The sequence below is a fragment of the Brachypodium distachyon genome, chromosome 5 (assembly GCF_000005505.3).
Source record: "Brachypodium distachyon strain Bd21 chromosome 5, Brachypodium_distachyon_v3.0, whole genome shotgun sequence".
Classification (NCBI taxonomy): domain Eukaryota; kingdom Viridiplantae; phylum Streptophyta; class Magnoliopsida; order Poales; family Poaceae; genus Brachypodium; species Brachypodium distachyon.
The window spans coordinates 22,454,214-22,477,353 of NC_016135.3; the positions used below are offsets into that span (position 1 = coordinate 22,454,214).

General features: G+C 46.1%; 3 protein-coding genes and 1 pseudogene across 3 annotated transcripts; 2 read left to right on the forward strand and 2 right to left on the reverse strand.

Moving 5' to 3' along the window:
- Positions 1-6,168: 6,168 nt before the first annotated feature.
- LOC100845464 lies at positions 6,169-6,717 on the forward strand. The gene has a single exon (XM_010242005.3). The coding sequence runs from the start codon at positions 6,353-6,355 to the stop codon at positions 6,551-6,553; it is 201 nt and encodes a 66-aa protein (XP_010240307.1). The 5' UTR covers positions 6,169-6,352; the 3' UTR covers positions 6,554-6,717.
- Positions 6,718-11,599: 4,882 nt separating this feature from the next.
- LOC100839776 (heavy metal-associated isoprenylated plant protein 28) lies at positions 11,600-12,575 on the reverse strand. The gene is made up of 3 exons (XM_014895534.2): positions 12,448-12,575; positions 12,092-12,249; positions 11,600-12,001 (listed from the first exon to the last, which is right to left on the reverse strand). The coding sequence occupies exons 2-3, from the start codon at positions 12,213-12,215 to the stop codon at positions 11,754-11,756; spliced, it is 372 nt and encodes a 123-aa protein (XP_014751020.1). The 5' UTR covers positions 12,216-12,249; positions 12,448-12,575; the 3' UTR covers positions 11,600-11,753.
- A 1,479-nt stretch (positions 12,576-14,054) lies between these two features.
- On the forward strand, positions 14,055-14,468 carry LOC104581414 (antimicrobial peptide 1). The gene has a single exon (XM_010228928.1). The coding sequence runs from the start codon at positions 14,055-14,057 to the stop codon at positions 14,466-14,468; it is 414 nt and encodes a 137-aa protein (XP_010227230.1).
- Positions 14,469-14,530: 62 nt separating this feature from the next.
- On the reverse strand, positions 14,531-18,904 carry LOC100845768 (annotated as a pseudogene).
- Positions 18,905-23,140: the final 4,236 nt, after the last annotated feature.

The window sequence follows — 23,140 nt, forward strand, 5'->3', positions numbered from 1 at the left end:
GCCAAGTACGTCAACTGGTCTCTAATTAAAAAACAGACTACTTCTCAATAACAAAACTGTAATGTATGTTTGATAAGGTATAGTTGGACTTATATACAGTTGTAAGCTCATGGGTCTGTAGCACATGTTTGAATAATCCACATCGTTAATTGTTTTTTTTTTAGACAATCAAGTGGAGACCATCCCCACATGAATATATTTCTTTGAGAGCTATGATTACAATAGGGTGGATAGATAATCACGCCACAAACCAAATAAGCGGTCTATATGTTCTCTTTATTTTTATTAATGAGGAAAATTTATACCAGTTATAATACAAATGCGAGAAATATTGATGAGTAGTTTGAACCCACGAGGTATTTATATCCTATTTAATTTGCGAACTTAGATGTCACAAAAAAGAAGTGTCTTTTCGAGGATCTGATATTGTGGAATTGAGATTTCATGTCATACTTTGCAAACAAGGGATGAATAATCAATCTGGCTGATTAACTGATGATGGCCTAATTTTCCATGGAGTCCATCGGCGATAATTTGTCACTGAATACTGTAAAGCTGAAACAACGAGAGAGCAAAGTAACTAGCAACATGCCACATCTCTCGCTACGTAGTTATAATCACTATTAGTAGTGCTTAAGCACCGCTTGTAAGCCAACACTACACTATGTCTGCCTTCGGCCTGTGGGCTAAGGTAACCCTTGATCTTCCCAAAATAATTAATGCCATGAATGATCGACCCCTATCTATCGCTCTAATATTTAGTTTTGATAATTACTAAGCTCGAATACCTGAAAAGGTGAGAGCGCATTTCAATTTCTTCCATTCGTTTTCCTTTTTGTTGTAAGCCTTTCAATGTTCACGTTGCAAGGATTATAACTTATGCATCCTAAAGGTAGTTAGAAGCGGGCGGAAGTGGCCCTCGGGGACGGTCGACCGCTAGTTAACTAGCTAGTCTTTGCCCTTATCCCACTCGATCAGTTGATTCTTCCAAACAAAAAAAGAGAGAGCGAAAGGTCCATATGAGTAGTACGCACGCGCGGCACGGGAATATACATGGCATGCTGCACGTTGCACGACAAGACGGTATGTACACGCACGCCGGCCGGCCGGCCGGGCACACAGTCTCGATCGATTGGGCCGGGCGTGGGTGCATGCTACGACGACGCCGGCCCGTGCTATGGAGGAGGAGGAGGAGGACCACACGTACGCGTGCAACGACTCCATATATTATCTTGCTCCAAATCGAGCCTGCAGGCACGCACATGACGTGCATATATGGCCCCAACCCCCGTGGTTAGCAGCTAGCGGCTAAGGAGCTAGCTAGCATTTGCATATATACATATCTCTTCTCCCGATCGATCGTCTCTCTAGCTCGATTGATGAGCAGATACTAGGAGCCGTGCCGCGATCGAGACGCAGAGACCAGGTCAGGTCTGGTTGGTGTGTACGTACAAAGCTACTACATAGCTGGGGCGTGCTTCTACAACATGTCCTTGATGATGAGGGTTGGGACCTTATTGAGAGCCCATAATCTATCGCCGTGGTCCTCCTCCCGCATGCTGGCTGCAGCCTCTGCTCCTCTCTACACCCCCTTGCGGTTTCACTCTCCCTCCCCTGGATGTTCCGCTGTAGTACTATCTACGGTGCAAAATCTCTACCTTGGATAATAATCAGGGTACGTGTAATATAATTGGTGCAAAAACTGAGTACGTAGGGTTCAAACTAACGCAGGACGACATGTGGACATTTACTTCACTGCAGCTATAGCCTGCAGGTATGTGCTAAATGAGGTGGTTAATGCAGCATGCTACTTTTATGACGAAGATGCTCAAACAAAAACCTACGTACGTAGGTTGGATTAATGCTGATGGCAGGGACTATATAGTGCTATCAGCATAGATGGTCAATATATACGGGCAGAAAAAACTACAGGACCACTGGCCAATTAAGCTAGCTAGAGAGAGATCGATCGGCGGCAGCAAAATCTCTTCCATCCTTATTGTCTTGCCGTGTCGATCGATCCCCTCTCATCATGTAAATTAGGACATACGGAGTAGTAATTTACTACATCTTGCATCCCTGTTGGAGGTGAAGGACGTATATATATATAGTACCGTGCATACTCCTTAGTTGATTTGGCAGGTTGGACACCTTTTTGGCGATCATAAATTCATAACAGTAGCCTTTGTACGTATAGCATGCGCTGCAAGCATACTACTCCCTCGGATCATAAATTGTTGTCGAAATATTACATATATCTAGACGTTTTTTAAGAATAGATACATTCATATTTGGACAAATTTGAGTCAACAATTTAGGATCAGAAGGAGTAACAAGTAACAAGGAACAACAGTGACATATATATACGGCCCTGAGATTAACATGCAGCAGGGTGCAGCATGCATGCACATAAATAAACTCCTAAGTACCAACAAAACACACTCTCTCTCTCCTGAGAAGATAAATGGGTCGAGGAGGACACATTTTCCAGCAAGCAAGAACCCAGGCCTGCACTTGTGCCGCGGGATTCAATGCAGCAGATCTGATCTATTGATCCATTCGCATGAGAGGCAATGACAATGATATCTCTTCTCAAGTCGATGTCGATGTGTACGTACTCCTCTAGCCCGGCCTGTAGTACGTAGCTATAGCCCATCCCCACCACCACCATTGATCTCTTCCCCGGCCAGCCTCCCTTTTTCTCGAGATTAATTGTACTGCATGTGATCGAGATCCATGGAAACCCTCCAACCACATCCCAACAAGCTGCATTAAGGCTCCCTGCCCAGACAGTCCAGTGCAAAGCTCCATGGGAGAGAGAGAGAGAGATAGAGAGAGTCCAAATCCAATATGCATGCTGTGGCTTGGGTGAGAGAGTCCTGAGGAAGAGATGTATGTTGCTGGGTGATCCAGCTGGGTGTCCGGACCAAAGAAACAAAGCTGGTGGCCGGACTAGAACACAGGTGGTGCATGCATGCAGGGGAGGGTGGGAAGACCCAAATAATTCCTACCCATTTCGGGCAGAGAGATGGGCCAGGCGGGGGCCCACCGCCTCGATCGGGCCCGGCGGGGGCTGCCAGGGCAGCGAGGTCGGATGGAGGAGGGTCCCCTTCTACTCCTCTACTGCGCGCCCTGACGTAAACCGTTGAGCTCCGCCCCGTTGCGTCGCTTTCGCTTGCTTACCCCACGCCTAGGCCCATGTGCTTCCGAGAGCGAGAGAGCTCCTATCTGCCATTCCCTTGGGGTGAGAACTGATTTCGTTTTCCCCGTCCGTGACAATGACATGGGTGGGCGCACTGGGTCCGCGTGGGCCGGCCCGCTAGACTCTTGGACGTGGAAATGCTGTATATATCGACGGTGCATCTTTCTGCCTACTGCGGATGGGTACGGGAAGGGAAGACACGAACTGAGGTATATTCTGCATCAAAAATGGAGAATCGGAAGTGCGGAAGTAGATTAGGTCTCCTTGATCGTGCCCATTTGCGCGTGACATTAATTAAAATCTGTTGTTTAGGCCGGACAACAGTGTGCAGCAGTAATTTATAAAATTGTTGGTTGCTGTCAGTACTGGCCGGCGGACAGGTTCAATTATTGGCGTAATCAAACAGCATGCACTCTCAACTCCCAACACATCCACACCGTAAAAGAAATCATGTCCCTAAATCGATTTAACTGTCTGCTTGCCCTACACACATCATAAGGCTGCTCATAATGGAAATAACTTAGGTAGTAACATAAGATGCCAACTATGTATTTTGATGACATGGCATGGTATTAAATGAAGAAATAGAGGGAGACGGTAACTAGATATGTTACCATAACATCAGATAAATCAAAACAAGATGAATCTACAACCTAATAAATGACACAATGCATGACACTACGTATATGTTACTACCCACTATGAAGGTGATAACTCAGACTAGTAACATACACATGTTACTACTCTATGTTACTTCTCACTATGACCAGCCTAACCATGATAAGGAGTCAGTTGCGTGCGTAGGCCCTTTGTGATTAAAGCAAATATAAATTCTCACGGCTACTCATGCAGATGATGAGTTCCTAGCTGTGTTTTGATTACTACTCATGCAGATGAGTATACGTGGTTAGATGCGCCTTTTTCGCCATCAAGCTGCCTAGAGACAGAAAATAAATTATTTCTCCATCGGTTGGATCGGGATCAATGCATTCATGTTACTGCTCCACGCCTATTTTATGTGGCGGGCAGTGTTGTTGGGGTTTGTGAGACATTTTATTTAAGTAGGTTTACTTAAGCATTCCTCGTGGTGGAGGGTTTCCCGATTTCTTATTCAACCTTGGCAGCTGAGGCCTGAGGGAGGTTGTCAAGATAGACTATTCTGGTGGCACGCATACAGAACAAGTAGTCCACTTGGCATGAGCGGTTAGGCCGTTTGCACTTGTACAACTTGCGTTTGGTCAGCACCAGGCTACGTCGCAGGTGCGTGATTGTGATATTTTGTATATTCCTCTCCAAGTCATAACAACCCTATTTTGTTGAAGGTTTTTTATATTTAAATATCGATATGATTTTATTGACTCGATAAAATAAGGTACGACAAATCCATAGAGCGAAGCACAAACATCCTTAATGACTCATGAATAGTTAGTCCATTTTAAAGTTCTTGGAAGTCAACATCTTTAACTCTATCATTTGCATCTTAATATTACTACATATATTTCTCTAATGACGGAATCGTGGAACACAAAATGTGTACAAGTTGAACTAATATCATAGACTTTGCAGAGTGGCTTATGTTGCCCACCTAAAATGTGAGAAGAACTGTGGCCGAAGACATCCTCCACGCAAGAGAGGTTGCTAAATAACTGGTTCATCGCCGAACCGATGAAGAAAAACACATACAAAATTATGAGTTGTGAGAACCACAAGCTTCATGGAATAGACAGCTATGGACATACCTGGACAGAGATGTAGGACCTCAATTCCATGTTTCCATATGGCACCGCCAAACTTGGACCACTGCTGCAGAGAAAACTTGAACCTCGGAGAGAAGATATCGAAACTGAGAACCATATTGATCCATGTTTCGCTTGGCAGGAGAACCCACAGCAAAGGCGAAGATGGTGGACTTTTTGGTCTACCGGTGGCCAGGGTTTGTTCATGCAGGCAAAGATGCAAGTGGAATCCCACATGTTAATTTTTAAATTTTGAATCAAATTTCAAACCAAAACTTTAAACTAACAAGTCTCTAATATCCTAAAGAGGACATGAACCGAATACCGTTTGGATGCCCCACGCAGGACCGATGCCAATTTGTGGCCCTGTTCCCTTCTAGGTTTGTGGCTTATTTCTGATACACACAACGGGCCGACAAGGCTTATAACATGTCGGGCAAAAGGAGAGGGCCTTGTTTTGGAAGGCCAGGTCCATTCTCCTAGGCCGCACAGACCAATGAAGAAGCGTAGGGCCCGGTCCAGTGACGTGGTATTAATCACGGAGTAGTTCTCGCGTCTGCTCCCGTCTGGCCCAAAAGGCCACCAGCTAGCACCTTGCAGCCACATATCCACCGTACTCACCAAAGCGGCCCACGCCTGCGGCCTCTTCTTTAATAGGCAACACCTGTAGCCATGTACACGTGACATCCACAAAAGAACGTCCAACCTAAATCAAACACCATCGCATATTCTAAAAAAAAAACCTAAATCAAACCATCGCATGTTCTAAAAAAAAAACCCTAAATCAAACCATCGCAAAGTGCAGACGGGCACGCAGACCGCGTCCCATAACGCTCGTCGGTACCGGGCACTCCAACTACTCCAACTGCAACTAAACAAAACCACAGGCACGGGCCCTGAGTCCCGAATCCCTGATTTCCTCGTTTGATTGGTCAAAGCCGCCACCAACGACCGCTCCCGGTTTCGAAGCCCGCGACGCGAGACAAGATAACGCCATCGCGACAGAGCACGCAGGACACTGCCGCGAATCGCGAACACGAGTTCGCGGAACCGACGACACCCTTTCCGATCCATCCGCCGCCGCTGTTTTCTCCGACAGTATACCACAGCCGCAAATCCTGAGCCGCTTCCTTCTGTCCGTCAGACAGATTCTAGCGCATACCAGGAGCGCATCGCGGCACGGGCCGCCCACTCCGTCACATCCCAAACCAGCGTCCAGTGCCCACAGGACACGCCGCGATTCCAAACTCCGAAAGCCGGTCGGGTCCCCTTTTAAAAGCCCGTGCGCTGGACACCCCGCTCTCATCATCAGACGATAGCAAGTCCACATCCAAGTCCTGATTCTCCTCCTCCCAACTCGATCGAGCCAGCGAAAAATTCGATCCCCGATCCTTTTTACCCGCAGCTAGCGACGATGTTCCTCGTGGGGGTGGTGGCGGAGCTGCTGGAGGACTACACGGCGCTGGTGGCGCGGGTGCTGGAGCAGCTGCTCAACGACGCGCCCTTCCCCCGCCCGATGCGCACCCTCATGCTGCGGAGCCTCCCCTTCGCCGCGCCGCCGCCGCCTCCGCCCCCGCCGCCGCACGCGCTCCGCGTCACGGCCGCCCGAGGTTGATCGAGCCCCGTTGTCGTGCCCATGCTCCAATTGTGCTAGCTGATCTGATACGGAGTATGTCAATTCAGAGTATCAGACTCTGTTTCTCCTGTGTTTCGCTTCGTTTTGTTGATTCGTTTGGTGTACGGTTACTGTAAATATATTTTTTGTGAGATTAAGAGATTTTTTTCCCGCAAAAGAAAGAGATTAAGTAAAAAATTATTTCTCTGTCTGTGGATAATGCGTTGGTATTACTTTTTGGTGGATGGAACGTGACTTATTGACAAACTCATGCTTGGAAAGATCCAGAAATTTCATCCGTACAGTTTGGTGGCTGCTGACCTCTCGCGTTCAAATAGTTCGAAAGTTGAAGCGTTTTCCAAAATGTCAAAAGAAATACTGCATTCATGCACATTAATTGTCATTGATTTACTATAATTTTATACTAAATCAGCGACAACTAATATGAACCCGAGAGAGTAGTAAACTTTCATGAAAACTCAGTTTTTAAAACCGGTGGTTTCTACTAAAACCGGTAGTTTTTAAAAAAAGAATATTATTCTAGTAAAATGCATAAATGTGTGTTTTTGGAAAAGGCAATCACATTATCAATCCTTAAATATGAAAGAGCGCCACAATGTTTGCACAATAGAAAAACAAAGTGTTCACGAGAACCCAAGCAAGGGTTACACCATCGCCATCGAGTTTAGACTGTCTCCGGATTCATGCAAGGTTACAAGTGCTCACTCAGCAATCTCCTTGAGGATGAGGTGCATCACCTCAAACGCTTAAAACCCTATGTTTTGGAAGGATCATTTGTTTCTTTCCTTCCAAACTCATCATGCGGTGTGGATAAGGTGTCCATTGGCGGATTTTTTAGATTCTTCGGGAGCATGCCAATGAATTCTTCCGGAAAGGTGTTGGTATTGGCGGTTAGCAGTCATGGCCAAGTAGCTCATGCTACTCTATAAGCATATGGAAGGATACACATGTTTGATGAAGCTACAATCTCGGCGGACATGGTTGACCATCTCTGGCTGGATGTGTGTGTGCCATTGCAAATCTGCTTGTGCTGCCATCCATGAATGGCGTGGTTTTTCGTCATGAGGATCTTGTCTTGAGCGATGACAAAGCAAAGAATCAACATTTTGGCTCAATGTGTGGCTTCCAAATCTTGCCCAAATTGAAGGGGCAAAATGTACACCAAAATTTGGCTTGGTAAGCCAAAGCGGTTAAGTAGGACCCAACGGTTATCCATTGCCTAGAGATTTGGTCCTCGATTGTCATCAAGCACCATGCCCTGGATGAACCTCCAAAGGACGAAAAATTTGTGTACCTGATGGGTTGTGTCATATGCTTGAGGGAACGGCTCCACTTTTTGGTTGATGGACTCTTTTTGGACCATTATCATTCGCGTGGCAATGGGGAAATGACTTGGCATCCAATCCATGAGTGTCGGACCGCCATCCAGCTCCCACCAATCAAATCGGTAGTTACATCTTGTTTGATACCTCACAACGAAGTGTACTTTCGAAGAGATCCATGCCGGCGCCCAAGAAGGGGAGGCTAACGCCATGCAAAGGCCAATTAGGGTATGTCCAGGCAAACTGCGACCACTTGAGGCGGAGAGCACGACGAAAAAAGATTCAAGGGCAAGGGGCAATCGAGACAGGGAAGAGTGGATGATGTGTGTGTCAAGAGGGCAGGGTGCTCTTGCATTTCATTGAGAAGAATAGAGTGACTCCGTTTATTAAAAAAAACAAGACGAGAACCATACAATGCACGGCTTATTAAAGGGAAGCCACACGAAAACCTTGACTAGAAGCATTACAAAGCAAAGTCGACAAACAGGTTACAACCGCAAAAGCGAACTGCCGCCTGCTCAAACGACACCGGACATGGGACAACTCCTAACACCAAAAGAAGATAGGCAGAGCTGGACTTCTCCGGCGACCGAAGCAAAGAAGAGATCGTCCCGACAAGTACAACTCGCGCAATGGGGTGTTCCTTGCGAGTTTGGTTCTGATGTGTTTTTTTTCATGGTACAAACATACTTGAACATTTATATGCGTAGTCTTCAACTTTTTTTTGCTTATAAACTTTATTTTGAATTTCCAGTTTACACCATCAGTATATGCTCTCGGAAATAACTTTGTCTCTTCCATAGTAACCGTCTATATATATACATATGTGTGTGTGTGCGCGCGCGCGCGCTTTTCAGGAGCTGGAGCGATCGTTTCATTGGCAACACCAAGCTGCAAATTCTGGTGGCCACCGAGATCATTCTTCGGCTTGACGTGGCCATGGAGTCTCGGACGCTTTCCCCGGAGGAGAGGGGGCTGCGTAGGACTCTCAAGCGCAAGTTCCTCGGCCTTCCTCTTTGGAGCGGTCAATTGCCAGGCAACGTTCGCGGGCCCTTTGGTTGCGGGAGGGCGATGCTTGCACGAAGTTCTTTCACCTGCATGCGAGCCATCGGAGGAGGAAGAACTTTGTGTCCCACCTTTTGGTGGATGGGGTCTTGGTGGCGGGCCATGAGGAGAAGGCCTTGGCTGTGGACGACTGCCTTGATCAGCTTGAGGGAGATTTTTCGGAGGCCGAGATTTGGGCCGTGGTTAAGGACCAGGCGCTTGACAAAGCCCCTGGGCCAGATGGTTTTTCTGGGAGGTTAAGCACGATGTGGTGGAGGCCTTTGCCGCCTTGGCTCGTTTGGACGTGAGGGGGATGCAAGCCGTGAATGCGGCTTTCATTACCTTGCTGCCCAAGAAGCCGAATGCGCGGGAGGTGCGGGATTTTAGGCCGGTCAACCTGATCCACAGCGTGGCTAAGCTCTTCGCGAAGGTCTTGGCGACGAGGGTGGCACCGATCCTTCCCCGCTTGGTCGGCCTGCATCAGAGCGCCTTTGTTAAAGGGCGTTGCTTGCATGATAACTTCATGCTTGTTCAGGGCACGGCACGTAGCCTCCACCGTGCCAGGATTGATGCCGTCCTTCTTAAGCTGGATATCACTCAGGCCTTCGACACGGTGGATTGGGCCTTCCTTTTGGAGGTTCTGGAGCGGCGGGGTTTTGGCCCGAGGTTCCGGGCGTGGATTTGTGCGCTGCTTTCCACGGCTACCACGAGGGTCCTTCTCAATGGCATTCCAGGGGACTCTATCGAGCACCGCCGTGGCCTCCGGCAAGGAGACCCTCTGTCGCCAATGCTCTTCATTCTAGTGATGGACGTCCTTCACTTCATGTTGGAGAAGGCGACGGAGGTGGGGCTGCTGGCTCCTCTCGCGGCCCGAGGGTTCCGACACCGCACGTTCATCTTTGCCGACGATGTAGTCACGTTCCTTCGCCCTACTTGGAAGGACGTGGTGGGGTGCTCGTGGGTCATCGCTAATTTCGGGGCGGCCTCCGGGCTTTGCACGAACTTTGCCAAGAGCTTTGCACACCTTATCCGCTGCTTGGAGGAGCAACGCTTGTTGATTGAGGTCCTCCTTCAATGTGAGGTCCGGGCCTTCCACTGCGTATACCTTGGCCTCCCACTGGGGCTGCGGAAGCAGACGGCGAATCAGCTCCTGCCTTTGGTGGATAAGGTGGAGGGCCAGCTGGCCTCATGGAAGGCGCCTCTCCTTTCGAAGGGGGGCCGTCTCGTGCTCATTAAATCCTCCTTGACGGCAATGCCGGTCTACCCAATGATGTCCCTTGATCTGCCGGCCAAGATCATTAAGGGCGTGGACAAGATCTGCCGTGGGTTTCTGTGGAAGGGTCAGAAGGAGGCTAGAGGGGGGCATTGCCTTGTGGCGTGGCGGGCGGTCTGCTCTCCCAAGCCGCTCGGTGGCCTCGTTGTTCCCAACCTTCACATGCTGAATTGGGCCCTTAGGGTCCGCTGGAGGTGGCTGGAGCGGGCTGAGGACTCGCGTCCGTGGAGAGGGCTATCCTTGGAGAATTCCAATGAGGTCGATGTGATTTTCGAGGCAGCTACGTCCTCGCGTGTGGGAGATGGTAGGAGGACGCTTTTCTGGTCTGATCGGTGGCTGCGGGGTATTCGCATTCGTGATGCGTTTCCCAGGATTGTGAGCTTGGTCCGGCCCAAGTGGATCCGGGAGCGTACTGTCCGCGACGAGCTTCTAGGCGCTTGGCTTGAGGATGTGGGGCCAGACTTGGATGCTGCGGCTGGGGAGTTTCTCACGCTCTGGGAGTGGATCCAGGAGGTTCATTTGGAGGACGGGGTGGCCGACACGGTGGTTTGGAACTGGTCTAAGGATGGGAACTACTCGGCCAAAACCGCCTACGCAAACCTTTTTGCGGGGCGGGTGTGTGACCCGATGGCGTCCGTGGTCTGGCACACGAGGGCTCCGGCGCGGTGCCGGTTCTTTGCGTGGCTTGCCGCAAGGAACCGTTGCTGGACGGCGGACCGGCTTGTGAGACGGGGTCTTCCGCACCCGGCGAGGTGCCCTCTTTGTGATCGGGGGGAGGAGACCATCTCACATTTGCTGTTAGGTTGTGTCCTCTTGAGGCAAGTTTGGAGCCGCATCCTCACGCTTTGGGGCCATGGCGATTCGTGTCCGGATGCGAACTCCAACTTGCGTGGGTGGTGGACCTCGCTTCCCCTTCCACAGCGTGCTCGGCATGACGTCTTTTCGGCGATCCAATTGGTCTTTTAGACTATTTGGCGTCATCGAAACGATGTGGTCTTCAACGGCGCAACCCCTTCGGTGCACGTGGTCATTTCGACTATCGTGGATGAGTTGATGAGATGAATGCATGCCGGGCTGCTTAGGTGTAGTATCTTTGTGTCGCCCCATGGGGCGAGTAGGTGGCTTACTAGCACGTAGTCTCTTTTGTGTTTGGTGCCACTTGGTGGCGTTGTATGGCCTCTTCGGCGTTGTACTAGGTTTCTGAGTTTTTTTCTTTAATTGATGATGCACCTGCCGGGTTGCATTCTTAAAAAAAAAATACATATGCTTTTCTATCATGAAAAAACTTGTTCTTCTTTTGCTCCCGGTAGAGCAATCCAGGCATATGATAGAGCAATCCAGGCAATCTAATTCAACGAGCTCCCCTAAAAGGAAAACTAATTCCACGAGACAAGAACAGAGCACATTTATTCGATCTGGAACATGCTTCTGCTGTACAAAATGCTGCTAGCAACAACTTACGGAGCCATTCCTGCAACACACACACGAGCGCCGCCGTGGCAGAGTCATCGGCAAAAAACATTCGATTGAGCTCGCGGCCTTACAGCCGGATCATGGGGAAGAGCTTCTTCCACGACTTCCTACACCTGTACGCGGTGAACGCTCGCAGGTAGTGCTTAGGCGCGTCCCCGAACTTGTCGGCGTCGTCGCCGAGACCCGGCTGGTCCGCGCCCCAGAACTGCGCCGCTCGCCGCTTCCTCCGGACGGCGGCCAGCACGTCCTCCCGGTTGCATATCCCCCACACCGTCACCTTCTGCTGGTGGTAATCCACCTGAACAGAGTGTATTCCTGCAGCATAGCACGCCAATTAAGTTCACCTGTCTTCATGCCTTGCTCAAGTTCCCGTAAGCATTTACGGGATTGTATTCGTGTGTGTACCTTTCAGGTTGGACAGCGCCTTCTTGATCTTCTTCTCGCAGCCGTAGGAGTAGAGGGGCACCTTCATCTCCACGTACTGCGCCTCAATCTTGGCCCCTGCCAGCACGATTTGCAGGTCCCCCATCGGACTCTAGCTAGCTGCGGGAACTTGAACTCAGCTGAAGAATGGAGAGGGATATCAGTATAGAGGCTCAGATAAACAGCAAGAATGGCACGCACGGGGTTTATATAGACGAGCCGAAAGACGACGGTATCAATTGGATAATCCTTGCATATCCTGCCGCATGTGCGCAGGGGCCTAGTCATCGAAGGTTTTCCGATCAGGTGCAGAGATCGGTGAGTAGTGGAGGGATTACGTGGAGTCAGTGGCGGCATGTCGCCATGGACGGAGCTTTGGGCTGACGAAGTGACGAGGCGGGCTGTTTGCACTTTGCACCCATGTGAAGTGTCGTGGAAAGCGGGGAATTGGAGGGTGGGGTGGAGGCGACGGCGTTCTGTTGGGACTGGGGAGTACTTTGCTTTTGAGATTGCTGTGTCACCTGTTGCGCGTGTCACGCTTACATTGGCTCTTGGAGCTTGTTCGGTTCTATTTTTCATGTGGATCGTCTCTTTCTCATGGATCGTGCTTTGTTTCTTTCTCATGGATCGTTGGTTGGGAACATTTTCGGATCATGCTCGAACCTTTTTTTTTTCTGCTTTCAAGAATTTGCAACGGTATGTCCATACGCCATAGCACATTCGGCTCATTTCGAGTCCAAAATTTGTTCTTAGGACCCCGGCCTTTGAATTGATTTCCGCCTTAAGTCTGAAACAGTTTTTCTCCTACACCAACCACTCAAGTACTCCGTATTGTGTTAGCACTTAGCCGAGTAAGATTGCCTTAATTAAGCACATTGTGTTAGCACTATCTAGACTTCACATGCCTTGTCTGTCAACCTATTCCCCAATAATCGGACATACCCAGATACCCTGTGAAAAATCCAGGGAGAGGGATCCTGAACCCAGCCGAAGGAATTGGCACGCCGAATCACGAATCACTAGGCACCATCTTTTTGTCAGATTTCTTGTGCGGTTGTCTTTTTTTTTCTTTCGAAAAGAAGGATAAACCCTCGGCCTCTGCATCATCTGATGCACACAACCATTGTGCATTTGTCTCTACGTCAATTAATCATTTTCTAAGTATTCAAGTTTTTTTTCTAGAAAAAGTGAATACTACTCCTTACTTTACACAAAGTTTGGCGTATTTGGTTTCGATAAGCAAGACTTTGACCAAGAATTATTTTTTAATATGTATTTTATTAGCCTTATATGAATAGTTTTTTTTGGTTTCCTATCTTATAAATTACTTATTTTGTAAGACACGAAATATATCAATAGATCCGTCTTTAAAAGTTTTTCCAGATAGTTTTGGTGTCCTATGTTATATACTTCCTCCGTTCAAAAATAAATGACATGGATTTGGTCTATACAAATTCAAGTTACTAGAATTTATACAAATTCAAGTCGCTTGTTTTGGGACGGAGAGAGTATTGCAAATCAACAAAGCTATTATCAGTCAAAACATTGTCTTCACGAAACCAAATACGTCAGTCTTTACGAAAAAGGAGGAAGTACTGCGCATGAGTCTTTGTTTTCAGCCTAATTGTTTCAGGCCTTGTGGCAATTGGCAAAGTTTGCAACAGTAGCAGGAGTGTATCCCTAGACTTATGTATGTTGACTAGGCGACGTTCTGGCGTTCCTCTTGATACAAAAGATACCCAACATTGGTATTCCCTATCCCTATGTAACTATGTTGTACGTACGATGGCTCGTTGATGAGATGAGAGCAGCATGGAGGCATTTCGAACAAAACGAGTTCACGAAGAAGACGTGCGCAAAGATGTAAGCCCCAGTCTCGAGATTCGATAGAAACAATACGATGAGCCGTCAAGTCCTAGGAATTCGACCATCTATAAAGTCTCGAATGGGAAATATCTCATACCGTGCGATACCAATCGAACAGAAGAAAGAGGTAAACCGCGCCAGTCTTAACAGATACACTCCTATTATGGCCACGAAGGTGCTCGCCGCGGCGATGGCCATCACCGTCCTGGCCGCGGCCGCGGCGTGTGCCGCGGCGACGGGCGGGACAGGGCCGAGAAGCTACCTGACGTCCTGGGACGGGCCGGCGTGCACGACGAACAGCGGGCGCATGTCGAGCGTGGGGACTTGCGGGTGCAGCCCCGTCCGCTTCCACGGCGGCCACGAGTTCAACTACCGGGGCGAGACGGCGACGCTCTACAGCGAGCACGGCTGCGCCGGCACGCCGTACCAGGTGTTCGAGGACACCCAGGCGTGCGGCGACTTCGGCTGGCGCAGCATCCACATCGACTGCTGATCCTGACCACCGCGTTTCCCCAAGAACAATGAACGATCATGTAACGAGTAACGACCGTCTCATTGCACGGTGAGAAAGCTGTTTCCAGATTCAAAAGGAGAGAAACAAGGCAGCTGTTTCAATTCGCTCCACAGTCCAGCTGCACGACTACTGATAGCCAGGTTTTGTCCAGAATAAAAGTAAACGTTCTACGGGCGATCAGTCTTAGCAGAATAACAGCACGCTAAGCGTGCATCAAGCTTAGGTTCAACAAAATGTAGGCCATCACAGTTTTTTCTTCACCAGTGTCCGGGTGCCAAAAGCAACATCCTGAGTCTTGACACTAAGGTGCTACAAACTTCTCATAGACGGTAGTTGGGCCTGGATTTCTGCATATGCAACAAGAAAAGCATTACATAAGGCTTCTTGGCAAGAGCTTCTGTTGATTCTTTCTGATGAGATGTACTCCCTCCGTTCCATAATTCTTGTCTCAAATTTGCCCAAAATTGGATGTATCTATTCCTAAAAAGTGTTAGATACATGGAAGATTTCGACAAGAATTATGGAACGGAGGAAGTACATAAGATGGACCCAAAGAATCTAATAGGACCGTAGAACAGCGATTGAAGGCTTTTGCAATATACCTGAAACCTTGGCCTGCTTATATGCAGTGAGTCCATTTTCACTAAATTATCAGCAGCATCAAGCTCAATAACAGCATTGATTACTGCATTTGACAGATCTTTGTCATCACTGGCATCAAAATAGCAGCCACGGTCATATGCATCCTTTACTATCTTCTGCCAAACAGACCTGCTGTTGGACAAAGTTGTTCCATTTCCTACTATCCATAAACAGTGCCTGACAACAACAACAATAAAAATAAGTTAATCCTTCTACTGATGTTCCAAGGATCCATCTTTTCTATTGGTGTTACTCCTTCCATAAACTTCGTTGTTTTTAACTAACCAGTAATCCAACAATATAAAAGTTTTACAGCACAAGAGTGATGTTGTTGAATTCGGATTCGGAAATACTTTCTTATGATTGCAAATTATAAGTTATGAACAGTCTGTTATAAACTAATTCACTACTCCCTCCGTCCCAAATTAACTGACGTGGATTTGTATAAGAATCTGTACAAATCCACGTCTGTTAATTCGGAACGGAGGGAGTATGAAAGTTAAATATTTTTTAAACCACGACAAGGAAAACATCTTAGAGAAATCAACAGAAGTATATTTTTTCCTCATTTTCCCATGTACCCTGGAATCAAACAACCAAGAAACTTACTTAGCCCTTGTTAGAGCCACATTGGTCGCTGCATGTTTGTGAGAAACCCAACAGAACCAGCTCCGTTGCTCCTCACTGTTGATATGATAGTAATATCTTCCTCCGTGCCTTGGAAACCATCCACAGATTTCACTTTCACGGAGAAACCGTCATAGTCATAGGTATTGTAGGATTTCCTGACCTGTTCATCAATAGCTCTAACTTGAGCATTATAAGGGGAGATAACACCAACAGATAACTTGCTTCGTGTAGAGACTGATTCTGCAAACAGAAAAAGGAAAAAAATATATTATTATACAGTGAGCCAAGGTCAGGCTTCTAACTATTATGACTTACTGTACACCATAGAAAGCCACTAATTATTCAAGAAAGAGTACTACAACTAAAGTAGTAATTTAAATACAAGCATTTCGTCCAGCTTTATATACTATAGCAGTAATATTGAGGGAGTACCTTTGAACAGTTCTCTGCACTATCCGCAAAACTGCAGCAACTTCTATTGTGTTTTTAAGGCTCCGGCTATGCTTCTCGTTCATTTCATGTCCACCATTGACATTTATGAATGAATATGACCCAAATATTTTGCTTGCTAAATACCTCCTGCCATAACTCTTACTAGTGACATTGGGACCATCGGATATCTTGCCATCATAAAATGTAGAGACTGGAAACTTGCTTATACTTGGATGCATCCTGTATCGGACATTTAGAAGGTGCTTGTTATAACCCAACAAACTTAGCCTCTCAAAAATACTTCGTCCGAAGTTAGCATTGCCAGATATCTACACAATCATATGACATGTCAATACATCAGTTTCAAGAAACAAAAAATAAAGAAAGAATAATGAATGCAGAGAGCTTACTTTACTTTTCACCATTGCAGGAAGTTGGTATTCATCTCCAATAAAAACAGCCTGCCTTATGCCAGGCAGCTGCAAAGGAATTAAGGTTTCACACTCTTTGAGCTGTGCAGCCTCGTCAATAATCAGCAAGTCAAGAAGATTTGTTTTTTCAGGCTTCTTTAGCAACCGGTATGTATCCGAAGGAGGATTGTCCATGGGAACATTGTACAACCTGAAAGAGCTGGATACTGTACAGAGAATGCATTTCGTTCTTTGCAGCAGATAGAGTTGAATCGCTCGTGTGCTGTAACAAATTGGGAGCTTCAGCTCACTGCAAAGATATCTTAATTCTTGCACACACAATGATCTGGCCAACCTGAGCTTGGATTTGTTGCATGTGTTAGTCTGCACTCTGGCTAGCTCCTCAAGCCACAAATTAGGGTTACCATCCTCTTCTATCTTTCTCTCAAGTTCTTCTGACCATATATCACCATCCCAGTTTATCAAAGCATGAAGAATTTTGATCAATTCAAGCACCTGCAGCATACACTGAAAAATCTGTCCTGTGTCTGAATTTCTTGGATGATCATCATACAATATCTCAATGCAACTGCACAAATCCCCCGAGAGTTTGTTGTAATAACATCTCAAAAAATCTTTGAATGACAGTACTTGGAATTCTTCCTCCGTAGCTTCAGAACCAGACCATCCCCCCTTATGGTCTTCTTCTTCCCCAGTTTCAGACCTGTCACGTATTGGCTTGCGGAACACCGAGAGAGGTGCAAGAAGATTATCTTTGGATTTTCGATTGGAACGCAAAGGATAACGTGAAGGCACAGAACCGCCCTCCTGGTCCCGGAGGGGCATTTTCCTGTCTGTTGCATGAGGTTTTGATACCAAAACACAAGGCCTATCACTATCCTTCTTAGGGCTATTGGTTTCTCTGTTCTTCATTTCTTGAATTATACCCTCAATGTGAGACGTGTACCTGGCCACAGGATTCTCGAGAAGATCTATCAGTGAGCACAAGCGTTGCCTCCAGCCTGTAGTAGGCATGAAACATGGCAATAACCGCTCGGCGAGAGATTCAAGGACTACCCTGGAAAGATCATGGCAATCATCAAATTTCATCTTTTCCTTGTTTCCAAACAGGACAATGTCAATCAGGAAGCACGCGCTGCCATCTGAAGACTCCCGAACAAGCCTGACAATTCGAGATGCGACTTCCAATACAGCGGTATTCGTAGGTGCACACGTAAGTGTCTTTAACCCCTTCATGAGCATTGCCCACAAGATAGTGCTGATGGTTTTCGTTTTACCTGTTCCAGGGGGGCCCGGGGCCCCATATTAGTTTAAGCGAAGTTGAGTGGTTCTCCATTGCTGAGACACAGTCTGCTACTGCATTCAGCTGTGAATCATTTAGATTAAACTTGTCAAGGCCAAGGCCGTCAATTGGTTTGCGAGAGAAGGATCGGGATAATTGGGAGCATGATGGGTTGTCATCTTCCACTACCTTCATGGAGAAATTGGGCAAGTAAATCAACCAAGTCGAGCAATGTAATGCAACACATAATAATGCATCAAAAATAATAGGGGCTATGTCATTCCAGAGGCAACAAGATATGATTAGCATTACCAACATATTCAATGCGCTGATAGCATTACCAAAAGTCATGCAGACATAGAAGATATTTTGCAATGAGCCGCAATCAACTTGAGCAATGTAATGTGATACATAATAATGCATCAAAAAACAACAGGAGGCTATGTCATTCCAGAGGCAGCAAGATGCGATTAACATTACCAACATATTCAATGTGCTGAAAACATTATCAAAACTGATGCAGACATAGAGGAGATTTTGCTATGAGCAGCATGTTCACTCTCAGATTAACGATACAGCGAGATCACATGCCTTTCCATGTACCAACTACCAAGTACTAACTTCTAGTACATATATAGATGCTGATAGTACAAAGCATGGTAGGGCATAAAAAGGGACTGAGGGACTATTTTTGCATGTAAAAGAGTGACCTACCTTTGGCTTGTACTGCCACACCAGATCAACAATACCAGCACTGGACCTTTCAGTATAATTTGCTTTCATACGAAGGCACTTCCATATACGGTTGAATGTCGTCATATTTATGAGAAACACAGCAAATAATGATTCCATAGGTACATTTGTTTCCGGATCTGCTTCAAAAGGTATAGAAGATGAAAACCGAACAATACAACAATTGGGTGGGAAATCTCCATCTTCTATATCTCCACATTTTAGTACTGAACCAAAAACATATGATGTCTTGTTTTGTGTCAAATCAGACACGTCCTTTGGTTTTCGCAGGGACGTGACTATTATGTCCCCCTCTTTGGGATCATACGTCTCCCTCGACCTCTCATCCTTTGATGGCTTGGAAACCTCAAAACCGAATATTGATTTCTTATCATCAAGCTTCGCCATCTGTATTACTTCTATAAAGTTGGCCTGAGCATAACCATCCAATGACGAAAAGACATCAGCATGTATTTCTTCAATCAGAGGGCAGGTGAATGAGGCCAAGTAAGTATGTAATGACGCGAAGGTATCTGGTATCCTCTTGACCTGCGATGAATAATCTGTTCTGAATTAAAGTGAAGTTTAGCAAGCAGTCAATGGTCAGTGTGAGAAGAACATTGCAATACGCAGTTGACGACAAAGATACAAACCATTGGATCTATACTGGGCCATATATAACAACAGCGGAATCAAAAACACGATCTAGGTAAGAAATCAGTACTCAACACCAGACTGATACTAGAAAAGAAAACCAAGTATACTAAATGAACAAACATATTCCCCTCTAATTATGTTATACCTTAGTTATTGCACTTCCATGGGTGGTTTCTTCAGCCAGGTAAAGAGATTTTACCCCCAGAAAAAGAAGGAAAAGGACGCGATCCGGTTAAAAGCTGCTCATATTCAGAGTTCAGAGAGAAAAGAAATGGGCTTTCAGCTTGGCAAAACAGCGAGCACCTAACAAGCAAGCTCCAATCATTACCCATCTGAAAGAGGTAATTGTTCAAGGGCCATTCCTATAAATGTAAAGAATGCTATTTGCCATGCAACCCAACCTAATTGGTCATTAGCCACTCCTCCGACTTTAAGGTCCATTATTTACAACAGAATAACAAACAGAGATACAAGTGATTATTCATCGAAGGCCAGACGAATATACTTCGACGGCGAGTAACGGCAGTGGTCCGCGTGCGGGATCTCAGCCCTGCGAGGGTAGGGTAGCATTAGCACTGGCAGAGCGTCCGCCATTGGAGGAGCTCGATCCATCTCCTGCGGGCTGCCGGCCTGCCGGGGCACGACGCCGCAAGGTAGAGACACAGAACAAGAAGGCAGTGAGGAAGGGTATACTGAGCAGGCTAGAGAATCCATCGGCCATAAGCCCATAACGCTTAAGCATGGGCCGTCAAGGCCTCTGCCCTTGAGATTATGTTCCCAGGCGTATTGGGCTTTTGTAAAAAGGAAAAAAGAGACTCTGTTCTTTACTAAACACTCCGGAAAAAACCATGTGACATTACTGAAACAAATACGGACGACAGATCAAGAGTTGCTTACTTCAAAGAATCTTGATTAGGGTTTTTTGTTGTTGGTTTTCGTTTCAATTTCAGTCACTTGTACTTTGTTTATTGAATCAATAAAGTCAGATGTTTCTAAAAAAAAAACTAAAACAAATCGCCTCTAAAAAAAGAGCTCTTTTACGGTATCTAGAGCTGCAAAATTGTGACCCTCAGGGTACCTTTTGACCCTATTTAGTTCAACCAAATGAACTAAAATTTTAAAATGACATAACTTTTTGAAAAACTAGTTCATTTGTTTGAACTACGGAGGGTCAAATGGTACCCTGAGGGTCACCATGTTGCACCCCTAACGGTACCCCGAATTTAATACGGACCGTTTATTTGCCATGATCTAATGGTAAGTATTATTTGGTACTTCATCGTTGATCCTTTGGAGTACCAAGTCGAAAACTACCGGAGTATCATGAATCGGTGGCCAAAATCGTAATCACCTGAGACCTGAGATCTTGCTTGTTAAAAAAGGGACAAAAATTTGGGTTTGCTTCACCGGAGCCCGGCGGAGCGGAAATGGCCACCGCGCCACGATTAGGTCAACAACCCGGTGAGACCTGAGCGGATGAGGCCGCTGAGCCAAAATTGAGAAGCCGCGAGGGCGGATAGGATGAACAGATGGCAAGCACCTGCCTGCCCGGATGAATTTCTCTCTCTCCCTTATTTTCTCTTCGTCAAGAGGGCTGCTGATTGATCTGACTAATTAATCACGCGATGATTAATGAGGCTGCATGTACAATTCAAGTGATTCAACGCATCTTATCTATGCACAAATCGAACGGGTCCATGCAAGTGATTCATTTTTTTTTCCTAAAAATGGAAGCTTTTATTGATACAATCAAAGAGTATCACACCCCCGAGCTCTGCGCCGAAGCACACACAGCCACACGAGTACAGAACAAAACTCAATTATTACAACGAAAGAAAAATAAAAACTCTAAGAGGGCTCAATTGATTCATGCATCTTGTCTTCCAAAGTGCCATTGATTAATCTGACTATACGCAGGCTCCAAGTGATTCATGCACCTTATGTGTACAAATCGATCCGGTCATGTATCTTCTCTTCAAAATGGCTGCTGATTAATTTGATTAATCACGGTACCTCCAAGTGATTCATTCATGCATCGATGAAGCCCCCACCCCCCAGATTGATCGGGAGGGTTGCCGCTGTCGCTAGACTGGGCCGGCCCAAATCGGTCGTTTTTCTTCTTGTTTTTGGAATCAATCATACAAATGTCTAATTTTCCCTTAGCATGGACGGTCAGATTTGTTCGATACTCCACTGTAAGTTTTTTAAGTACTGGGGTGCCGTAAAAAAATGTCAAAAAATAACCTAAAACAAATCGCTAAAAAACTGAAGAAAAAAACTACTCTATGTTGCTTTGTTCATATGTTCGTGCCTTATGGACACCCAAATAAATCAACGCGTATAACTTTCGTATAGTCAATCTACTAATTTCCATAAAAGTACTATCATGAATCAAAGCTAAATAGGGCGGCCCGCCCAATCGTCAACAACCAGGATGCGGGTTTACTAACCTCAAAATAAGGATGATATCTGTTGCAAGAATACGAGATCAAAACCCAAAACGAGCAAACAGTGTGGAACCACGGTCACCGAGTCGGAGTGTGTGTGAAGCCAGCAGAAAGATACTATAACACAAATGTCTTGTAAAGACATTTTCATTGAGGCAATATATTCTTTGTCTCTACCTAGAGGCAATTTTGAGACAGAGTTTCATGTAGAGGCAATCTATGAGGCGATATGAAAAATGTCTTAAATATAAAGACACTAGTTGAGACATTATGGTGTAGAGACATTTTTTGAGGCATTTAATATATTGTCACAAAAGTTTGTAGAGACATGATTTTGAGATACTTGATGAAATGACCTTAAGGTATGGTTAGAGACACTGTTTGAGACACGTTTTATGTTGTGTAGAGACATTTTTAGCAAGTTTGAGATATGTAGCAGACTACTCATAATAATTTAATTAGGAGTATAAGCACAAATTGGTATTAGGTTGAGATGGTTAGGTGAGTGTGGACTTTTCCTTAAGATCTTGAGTTTGATGATTGGTCTCGACATGATTTTCTTCAATGTATATTTTTTAACACATGTCTAAAAAATATAAAGACACAATACAATGTTTTTACGAAATGTCGTATTGAACGTAGAGCCAGTATAGTATAGTGTCTTTGTGAAATGTCTAAAACAATAGAAGCGTTTTATTAGTGTCTCATCACACATAGCGACACAATATTGTGACATTGTACCAATTATGTCTAAAGTTATGCAGAGACAATTATAATGTCTCTAAGAAACAAAAATAGTGTCTCCAGAGGCTATTTCTCTTGTAGCGGAGGCATTTTAGAAGCAGCAAGCAAAAAGGTGAAAATCGGCGGTCACATCAAGCCTGAGGAGGTCCTTGTTGAAGATTTCTTCTTTGGACCAAGACTCCAAGAGAATATCTTCCTCTCCAGGAAGCCAAGATCAAACTTGCTGAGCATTCGATCGTCGCTCTTCACCCTAGCCCACTAGCGAAGCACGGCTTCCATCTTGTCCATTGCATCGTCCTCGTCGTTGCCACCCATGGCGCCGGCGGTCTCCCTCCTGCCCATTCTAGAATCCTTCCTCATGGAGTACAGTACGGTCGAGAACTGCTAGTAAGCTAGTACTCCATGGTTTAGTACTACAGTACATGAGGTCGTTGAGCGTGTTTAGCTACTGGGCTAGGGTGATGCCCGTTGTCCGTTGGAGTTCCCGGAGCAAAGTAAATGCGGCTGCGAGCGTGCGCGCGTGGGGTGAATTGTCTCACTTCCCAATGGGGTGCATCCTGAAGAGCAAATCGAACGCAAGATTTCCCTGGAAGAGCGCGATCCTACTCTTGATTCACTGGACAAAGGCTTCACGCTTGAAACCAAACGCTAGAT

Bases quoted from the DNA above. Each gene is read 5' to 3' on its own strand.
- LOC104581414 (XM_010228928.1), top strand. From the start codon at position 14,055: ATGGGAAATATCTCATACCGTGCGATACCAATCGAACAGAAGAAAGAG.
- LOC100839776 (XM_014895534.2), bottom strand. From the start codon at position 12,215: ATGGGGGACCTGCAAATCGTGCTGGCAGGGGCCAAGATTGAGGCGCAG. The intron at 12,002-12,091 runs GTACACACACGA...GCTATGCTGCAG, and splicing joins GGCGCTGTCCAACCTGAAAG to GAATACACTCTGTTCAGGTG.
- LOC100845464 (XM_010242005.3), top strand. From the start codon at position 6,353: ATGTTCCTCGTGGGGGTGGTGGCGGAGCTGCTGGAGGACTACACGGCG.